The sequence below is a fragment of the Rhinoderma darwinii genome, unplaced genomic scaffold, assembly GCF_050947455.1.
Source record: "Rhinoderma darwinii isolate aRhiDar2 unplaced genomic scaffold, aRhiDar2.hap1 Scaffold_687, whole genome shotgun sequence".
NCBI lineage: Eukaryota > Metazoa > Chordata > Amphibia > Anura > Rhinodermatidae > Rhinoderma > Rhinoderma darwinii.
Window position 1 is genome coordinate 154,595 of NW_027464246.1, and position 10,316 is coordinate 164,910.

General features: G+C 44.0%; 1 protein-coding gene across 2 annotated transcripts in view; it reads left to right on the forward strand.

Moving 5' to 3' along the window:
* Positions 1-9,600, forward strand: part of LOC142728725 (protein kinase C delta type-like) — a 154,383-nt gene extending 144,783 nt beyond the window's left edge. The window contains exons 1-3 of one of the 2 annotated variants that reach the window (XR_012877737.1): positions 5,577-6,102; positions 7,268-7,797; positions 7,965-9,600. Coding sequence is in view for 1 of the 2 variants with exons in the window: in XM_075849111.1 (XP_075705226.1) it covers positions 7,700-7,797; positions 7,965-8,523 (657 nt within the window). In the remaining variant the exon portion in view is untranslated. Of the gene's footprint in view, positions 1-5,576; positions 6,103-7,267; positions 7,798-7,964 lie in introns of those variants that run through there. The other variant, XM_075849111.1, reaches the window with a different exon arrangement.
* The last annotated feature ends 716 nt before the right edge of the window (positions 9,601-10,316 follow it).

The following is a 10,316-nucleotide window of genomic DNA, read 5'->3' on the forward strand; positions in this document are numbered from 1 at the left end:
GGTTGGGATTGATTTGTGGAGCCTGGCACTAGCAGAAGGAATTGAAAGGGCGTTGGTGGTGTGGCGGAACTCACAGGCTTAAGGTGGTCAAGGCCTGTTTCGCTGTGGCGGGGGGAGTCCTTGAGGTTGATCAGTACGAAATGGTGGGGGGGTCGCATTGGGGGTATGCGTCCCCCAAAAAAGGTACATGGTTTGAAGACTTCATAGGGTATTATCCCTTTCAAGTGGTCTTCTGGTGGTTGGAGCCATCTGCAGAGGTGAGCGGTGCCTCCGAGCTGGTTTACGGCTGGAGGTAAATTGTTGGTGGTGGTTGCAGATGGCTAACTCGAGGTAAAACATTTCTAAAAATGGCTTCAAGGACTTCCCCTGCTCGGATTAATGTTAATGTTAATTGTTATTTATGATACTGACCCATGTTGGGTCATGTGAATTATAGGAGGAATTCTCTGGTTGGATTCCTAATTAGTTATCCGAATTCTGTGGCCATTTCACATTCAACCTCGGTTGTCACGTGTCTTTTCTTAGAGGTAGGGGTGATAAAAGAAAGGATAAGTAGAAGGTTCAATAACACACGACTCTACTTAGGCAAGTCATGCGTCTCACAAATGTTCTTCTGTGTGATCCAAACACCTCAAACTTCGATTCGTCTGTCCATAACACTTTTTTCCAATCTTCCTCTGTCCAATGTCTGTGTGCTTTTGCCCATATTAATCTTTTCCTTTTATTAGCCAGTCTCAGATAAGGCTTTTTCTTTGCCACTCTGCCCTGAAGGCCAGCATCCCGGAGTCACCTCTTCACTGTAGACGTTGACACTGGCGTTTTGCGGGTACTATTTAATGAAGCTGCCAGTTGAGGGCCCGTGAGGCGTCTATTTCTCAAACTAGAGACTCTAATGTACTTGTCTTGTTGCTCAGTTGTGCAGCGGGGCCTCCCACTTCTCTTTCTACTCTGGTTAGAGCCTGTTTGTGCTGTCCTCTGAAGGGAGTAGTACACACCGTTGTAGGAAATCTGCAGTTTCTTGGCAATTTCTCGCATGGAATAGCCTTCATTTCTAAGAACAAGAATAGACTGTCGAGTTTCACATGAAAGCTCTATTTTTCTAGCCATTTTGAGAGTTTAATCGAACCCACAAATGTGATGCTCCAGATTCTCAACTAGCTCAAAGGAAGGTCAGTTTTATGGCTCCTCTAAACAGCAAAACTGTTTACAGCGGTGCTAACATAATTGCACAAGGGTTTTCAAGTGTTTTCTAATCATCCATTAGCCTTCTAACACAGTTAGCAAACACAATGCACCATTAGAACACTGGAGTGATGGTTGCTGGAAATGGGCCTCTATACACCTATGTAGATATTGCATTAAAAACCAGATGTTTGCAGCTAGAATAGTCATTTACCACATTAACAATGTATAGAGTGTATTTCTGATTAATTTAATGTTATCTTCATTGAAAAAAACTGTGCTTTTCTTTCAAAAATAAGGAAATTTCTAAGTGACCCTAAACTTTTGAACGGTAGTGTATATGGTCTGCAGAATGCCTGTGTAGGACTGATATCTGTCACTATATGGTGGGAATATTGGTCTTTGTTTTACTACACACGTTTTTAGTACACAATTAAGAGTGTTCACATTATTTCTATATAGTGGAAGTGTAGACCCCCAAGAATTATTTCCTTTGGTAGGTCCAAGGTACCTCAGTCAGACACTGAGTGTACACATCCTTGCATTAAAATATTGTATTACTGTCTGTAGCCTTAGAGGAGAATTTATTAACCTTGCTAAGCCGCTTATCTGGGATAGAAAAGTCCCAAAAGTCGCAATTTGCGGGAACGTTTTTGGTCAGTTTACGCTGCCTTTGGCACTTTTTTGAAAAGTGTGTGGTGCTTTGCTTTTGTATGCTCTGGGACGCCTCTAGTTTCTTCTGAACCTGGGCCCAGACTGTGGACAGTTCCCGATGAACGAGATCTACCTCGGGATTGTTGGAACCACCAGGTGAAACAGAGGAGAACCGTGGATTAAACCCAAAATTACAGAAAAATGGGGAGACCTCTGATGAGTGACTGACCCGGTTATTAAGGGAAAATTTGGCGAGGGAAATGAAGGAGACCCAATCATATTGACAGTCAGAGATAAAACACCTTAAATATTGTTCTAGAGACTGATTAGTCCTCCAGAACGGACCCCTAAATAAATATAGACCCAAGACTAGACCCCTAAATAAATACAGACCCCAGACCAGTTCCCTAAATAAATACAGACCACAGACCAGACCCCTAAATAAATACAGATCCAAGACTAGACCCCTAAATAAATACAGACCCAAGACTAGACCCCTAAATAAATACAGACCCAGACCAGACCCCTAAATAAATGCAGACCCCAGACCAGACCCCTAAATAAATACAGACCCCAGACCAGACCCCTAAATAATTACAGACCCCAGACCAGACCCCTAAATAAATACAGACCCCAGACCAGACTCCTAAATAAATACAGACGCTAGACCGGACCCCTAAATAAATACAGACCCCAGACCAGACCTCTAAATAAATACAGACCCCAGACCAGACCCCTAAATAAATACAGACCCCAGACCAGACCACTAAATAAATGCAGACCCCAGACCAGACCCCTAAATAAATACAGACCCCAGACCAGACTCCTAAATAAATACAGATGCTAGACCGGACCCCTAAATAAATACAGACCCCAGACCAGACCTCTAAATAAATACAGACCCCAGACCAGACCCCTAAATAAATACAGACCCCAGACCAGACCCCTAAATACATACAGACCCCAGACCAGACCACTAAATAAATACAGGCCCCAGACCGGACCCCTAAATAATTACAGACCCCTAAAACAATCCGATAGAATACCAACAGACAGAATTCAATAAAAAATAGTGCTCAAAGAGGTAATAGGTAATAAACTGTAAAGCATCGTTGCTGACTATATTACATGCACTATATTGAATCCTGAGTGAAAACCAAGATATACTTGGTGCATCGATCAACAATTTACATGAGATTAAACCAAGAAAATATGATCGACTTCAGCACACGATATTTGAAAAAATATACAAATTTTTATTCAATTACATACATGAGACAATTAAAAAGTAGAACAGGGGATGAGTCACACAACAAAAGACGTCAAAATCAGTGAAAAACCGGGTAAGAGTATAATGTCACTGTGTACATGTTACGTTATAACAGCAGAAGTGAAACATGCATATGATAAGATCGAGAAGTGATATTCAATTGAAATCAGGGCTGATTAGGGCCAAGTATGTCCAAAGATGACAAAAATATAGTCGTAATAAAATATAGTACTGGTAATGGAAGCGATATCTATGTAAGAGCAAAAAGTAAGTACGAATCGCAGATGTACAGCAGTACCATATCTCAGATAGATTGAAGTCAGTGGATGATCAAGAATAATAAGCAATCAGGGCCGATTGGGGCCAAGTATGTCCAAAGACGACAAGAAATATAGTCGTAAGAAAATATAGTACTGGTAATGGAAGCGATATCTATGTAAGAGCAAAAAGTAAGTACGAATCGCAGATGTACAGCAGTACCATATCTCAGATAGATTGAAGTCAGTGGATGATCAAGAATAATAAGCAATCAGGGCCGATTGGGGCCAAGTATGTCCAAAGACGACAAGAAATATAGTCGTAAGAAAATATAGTACTGGTAACCCTAAAACAATGCAGACCACAGACCAGACCACTAAATAATTACAGACCCCAGACCAGACCCCTAAATGAATTCAGACTACAGACCGGACCCCTAATAAAATACAGACCCCAGAGTGGACCCCTAAATAAATACAGACCCCGAGCTAGACCCCTAAATAAATGCAGACCCCAGACTGGACCCCTAAATAAATACAGACCCCAGACCAGACCCCTAAATGAATTCAGACTACAGACCGGACCCCTAATAAAATACAGACCCCAGAGTGGACCCCTAAATAAATACAGACCCCGAGCTAGACCCCTAAATAAATGCAGACCCCAGACTGGACCCCTAAATAAATACAGACCCCAGACCAGACCCTTAAATCAATGCAGACCACAGACCAGACCCCTAAATAATTACAGACCCCTAAAACAATGCAGACCACAGACCAGACCACTAAATAATTACAGACCCCAGAAGAGACCCCTAAATGAATTCAGACTACAGACCGGACCCTTAAATCACACAGACCTCAGACTGGACCCCTAAAAAAATACAGACCACAGACTGGACCCCTAAATAAATACAGACCCCAGACTAGACCCCTAAAAGAATACAGACCCCAGACTAGACCCCTAAAAGAATACAGACCCCAGACTAGACCCCTAAAAGAATACAGACCCCAGACCAGACCCCTAAATAAATACAGACCCCAGACCAGACACCTAAATAGATTCAGACCCCAGACCGGACCGCTAAATAAATACAAACCCCAGACTAGACCCCTAAATGAATACAGACTCCAAACCAGACCCCTAAATAAATAGACCCCAGAGCAGAGCACTAAATCAATGGAGACCACAGACCAGACCCCTAAATAATTACAGACCCCAGACCCGACCCCTAAATATTTACAAACCCCAGACCAGACACCTAAATAAATTCAGACCCCAGACCGGACCCCTAAATAAATACACACCCCAGACTGGACCCCTAAATAAATACAGACCCCAGACTAGACCCCTAAATGAATACAGACTCCAAACCAGACCCCTAAATAAATAGACCCCAGAGCAGAGCACTAAATCAATGGAGACCACAGACCAGACCCCTAAATAATTACAGACCCCAGACCCGACCCCTAAATATTTACAAACCCCAGACCAGACACCTAAATAAATTCAGACCCCAGACCGGACCCCTAAATAAATACACACCCCAGACTGGACTCCTAAATAAATACAGACCCCAGACTAGACCCCTAAATGAATACAGACTCCAAACCAGACCCCTAAATAAATAGACCCCAGAGCAGAGCACTAAATCAATGGAGACCACAGACCAGACCCCTAAATAATTACAGACCCCAGACCCGACCCCTAAATATTTACAAACCCCAGACCAGACACCTAAATAAATTCAGACCCCAGACCGGACCCCTAAATAAATACACACCCCAGACTGGACCCCTAAATAAATACAGACCCCAGACTAGACCCCTAAATGAATACAGACTCCAAACCAGACCCCTAAATAAATACAGACCCCAGACCAGACCCCTAAATAAATACAGACCCCAGACTAGACCCCTAAATAAATGCAGACCCCAGAGCAGACCCCTAAATAAATACAGACCCCAGACCAGACCCCTAAATCAATGAAGACCACAGACCAGTCCCCTAAATAAATACAGACCCCAGACTAGACCCCTAAATAAATACAGACCCCATACGGAACCCCTAAATAAATACAGACTCCAAACCAGACCCCTAAATAAATACAGACCCCAGACCGGACCCCTAAATAAATACAGACCCCTAAATATAAACCCAGATTCTATATTGTGGATGAAAAGGGTTTTGCCAATAACCTGAGCAAATAACCGTTGTTTATCTCTACTGTAGGAGTGGCATGTATTGCTACTGTGTTCTGCAGACCCCTGACCAGGCCATAAGAAACCCTGGTTGGGAAACACAGCTCTGGACACTAGACTGGCACTCATGATGCCCACATCAGACATGGCAGAGCAGGTTACTGCCAGGCAGGTGCCACCTGAGGATTCCATGACCTCTGACATCACGTGACCTGCACACGACCAACTGCCGTTTACTTTCAACTGTCGACGGCAGCGATCGGACTGAAGTCTACAGGTAGGAAGATATTGGTGAAAATGGCGTCCAATGGACATGGAGAAGACGGCGAGAAGAGAGAAGAGGAGAAGAGGAAGAGGGAGGAGGACAGCGTCACCGGATTCAAGAAGAAGAGGAGAGGAGCCAAGGACAGAGGATTGGAGGATGAGGAGCCAAGACCTGGGAGCAGCCAAGACCCTGGAACATCCAGCCCCTATGCCAGGCTTACCATCAGCCGCTTCACCATCCACCAGGTCCTGGGTAGGGGCAGCTTTGGCAAAGTGAGTATAATATCGAAATATTTCATTTTATAGGGTGGTAAACCTAAAGTTGACCTTTTATCTCCATCAATTGTTCTCTGTTGTCACCATGTTATGCTGGATGGATGATGGGTGTAGTGTTCTCCTATGGGATGCCTAATAGGACATCCAGAAGTATTCCTGCCCCCATAACCACTACTTTAGTTTTTCATTTTAGTATTTTTCTGTCGACATATGAGAGATTTTGATTTTTGGGGGCACGAGTTGTCGTTTTTAATGGCTCCATTCAATGTTCCATATCATTTACTGGGAACATTGTAAAAGGCTGTTTTTTTTTAGGTGAAATAGCAAAAAAAAACAAAACAGCAATTCCTCCATTGGTTTAATAATTTGGCTTTTATGGTGTTAACTAAGTGGTAAAAATGACACGTTACCTTTATTCTGCGGGTCAGTACAATAACGGGGATACCAAAATTATATTGGTTTATTTTTTATACTTTTTATCCAATAAAAACAATTTGTAAAAACATTAATTTGTTGTGTCTCCATATTCTGAAACCCCGAATTTTTTTTATTTTTCTGTTGATGGGGCGGTGTGAGGACTTCTTTTTTGTGGGGCGAGCTGTACTGTTTATTGGTACTATTTTGGGTTACATAAAACTTTTAATCACTTTTTAACTTTTTATTCCATTTTTCGAGGAGCTAAACAAAACGAAATAGAAAAAAGTTTATTTCTTTATTTTGACTGCAATATTTATGTATCGCTTGAATTGTTCTTTTAGCCTCCCCCTATTAAGCTTAGTAGGAGGACCAAGTTGGCAGACCTTGGGGTCTTCATTAGGCCCCCTGGCTGCCATGACAACTATCTACACACTGTGATCGCGTTGCGGGTAGGGGTTATGGGGTGACAGCGGGAGCTTACCTCTATTTAACTGTTTAGATGCCACGGTCGCTATTATAGCGTATGATCCTGCTCCATACTACCCCCACCAACTAAGATAATTATGTCAAATGTGGGTTAGGCGTGAAGACCTCTCCATACAGGGCCCAACAGCAGACACTGCATTATGCTGGGAGCTCAGCTTTGTTCTGCTGTAGAGTCCTGGGCACTACTCGACTGACCCACCTCTCTGTCCACCTCTGTTCCTTCTTCTTCTCATGAGGAATCTCCATTTGTTTTCCTCAGGTGGTCCTGGCATCAGTCCCCGGCCGAAACACCTACATGGCCGTAAAAATGATCACCAAACGGGACAATACGGACGAAATTATGAGAGAGCGGCGGATACTCCTAGCGGCCAGACACTGCCCGTTCCTATGCCACCTCTATGCCGCACATCAATCTGAGGAGCGGGCATTTTTTATCACGGAGTATCTGTCCGGTGGCAGCCTGGAGGCTTTGATCAGGATGTGCGGCTGCTTGAACATCGGCAACGTAAGGCGAGTAAATAATCAGGAGACTGAGGGGGGTGGAAAGAAGAAAAGGTGAGGGGGGAGGTCAGATGAAGGATAATACAGAGAATGCAGAATACAGGCTGCCATAATCAGCGCCTCCTCTCTGCTAGAGACCGCACACACTCCATCATAACATGATATTAGGGAATTGATAGAGGAAGATTTCATGACATTGAGACTCCACTCTGTTCTCCCCATCAGATTCTACACAGCAGAGATGATATGTGGCCTCCAGTTCCTCCATGGACACAACATCGTCCACCGGTAAGCAGAACTTCCCCCTTCTTTCATTCTCCTTTACATGCTGGAAACAGTGCACCCAGCTTTCCTACACTCCTGAATGGCTATTCTGCTTGGTGGTGCAATGACCCATCCCCCGTCTCCTGGATCACTGGGCGGATTTGTCATTCTCTCGTCTTATTTCTTTGCAGAGATCTAAAGCCGGAGAATATAATGTTGGATGCAGATGGCCACGTCCGTATCATCGACCTGGGATTGGCCCAAGATGGCGTCACCGCCTCCAATAAGATCCGTGGAGTGTCGGGAACGTTGCATTACATGGCCCCCGAGGTGCTTCTTAGAAAAAAATACGGCTCCGCAGTTGACTGGTGGAGCCTGGGGATTGTGGTGTCCAGGATGGCAGCAGGACGCTCCCCATTTTACAACGGCCCCGTCAGGCAAATGGCTATCAAAGCCATCACCACCGCGAAGCCTAAATTTCCAACTTGGCTTAATCCTGACGTGAAACATCTGACCAAGAGACTGGTCCGTAAAAATTCTAAGAGGCGCCTCGGTGTGTGCGGGAACATCAGAGAGCATCCATTCTTCTCCACCATCGGCTGGGAGGAACTGCAGGAGAGGAGGGCACAGCCACCATTTACACCATTTGTGCCCGTTCTGGAGAACCAACATCTGAAGTGGCCAGAGAATAACAAAGCCCTTCACCCCTTGGCCGGGTTCAGCTTCATGTCACCAAGCTGGACCCGATAAGATCTCAGGACAAGGGCCCAGAACTTCATGCCTCCTGACCCGCGCCTCAAGTCTCTGCTGCTGTATGTCACCTCGGCTGCCCAGACCATCATCTCTCTCCTTACCATCTTCATGCCACACCTCTGCCATCTTGCTGCTGCACCAGAGCCTTGACTTGCCATCCTCCAATCCCAGGCAGGCATCTGACATCACTCCAGCCTGAAGATCCTCTACACCCCCCAGGAGCGGCCTGTGCTTAGTTTCCATCTGGGGAGATCAGGAATAATAGCCGCATGTTGTAGTCCTGGGGCCGGAGCGGCCATTATACCTGATCTCACCTCAGCACAGGCCAGGTAAGTAATGCACCCACATCACCCACATCACTCACATCACCCACATCACCCCACTATATAATAAGTATAGACACCACACTACATGATAAGTATAGACACCCGCATATAGACACATAGTACATTTAGATTAGACTTTAGCCTTTGATCCTGGGATTATTCTGATCGCCATATTTGGGGTCAGGAAGGAATTTTCCCCCCTTAATATGAGGACAATTGGCTCATTCCTCAAAGGGGGTTTTCGCCTTCCTCTGGATCAACACGGCCTTAAATAGGTTTAGGATGATAGAGTAATAAGTAGTAACACACATAAGTAACATAATATAAATATAGAAAATAATTAAAAATAAATCTTAATTTAATACAATTTATAGTTTACACATAAATAAATACAGCAGTTCATTAAAAATAATAATAAATAAATGAATAATTTTCCCCTAGTCTTTCCCCATATTACACATGTTACACTTCAGCCTTTGATCCTGGGATTATTCTGATCGCCATATTTGGGGTCAGGAAGGAATTTTCCCCCCTAATATGAGGACAATTGGCTCATTCCTCACAGGGGGTTTTCGCCTTCTTCTGGATCACCACGGCCTTTAGATAGGTTTAGTATAATAGATAAATAGATGACACATACATATACACAGTATATAATAATAGTAGTCTTAATACTTCTAGAATAATCTCCTAATAATAAAATATAACCTTCCCTTATCTGTAAATAAAACTTTCCTTTTACCCCCTACATCTTTGTGCTTGTTTTTATTCCCATTGGACTTCTGTGTAGTAAATGTTGTGCGAGCTCTGAGACCCCCACCAATCACTAGAACGAAGCAGCTGAAGGTCTCGTGTGAGCGCTCAGCCGCTTCCTGTCTGTTCGGCTTTTTCCGGAAAAATGTATCGGCTCATAGACTTTCTATTGAGTCCGTTCACCGATACATTTATTTCTGGAAAAAGCCGAACAAACACGAAGCGACTGAGCGCTCACACGGGGGCTTCAGCTGCTTCATTCTAGTGATTGGTGGGGGTCTCAGTGCTCGGACCCCCACCAATCCAATCTTCTGACGTGTCACTATGTCACTATGACATGTCAGAAGTTTGTCAAACGTTTAGCTACACTTTAAAGGTATATGTCAGATTTAAAGCCCAAATGTGGTGTGAACAGAGCCTTACAGGGGTTGTCAGGTTTTTACAATACCGTTTTGCTAGAGGGGTCCAGTAATCTGTGGGGGAACTTGCTGCAAGAGTTTAATTTCCCTACAGCATCTCTAAAGGGGAAGTAAAGTATTACACAGTTCTATAATCACCGGGCTGGGCATGTAATACATGGATGTGATGGTCCTCCTGAGCAGGAGATGATGTTTGTTGCCCCTCTCCATTCTGGATAATTAATCAGGGTCCTGAACGGGGGAACCCACACTATTACCCCAAAATTCCCTAATAGGGCATTTGAAAATGGGT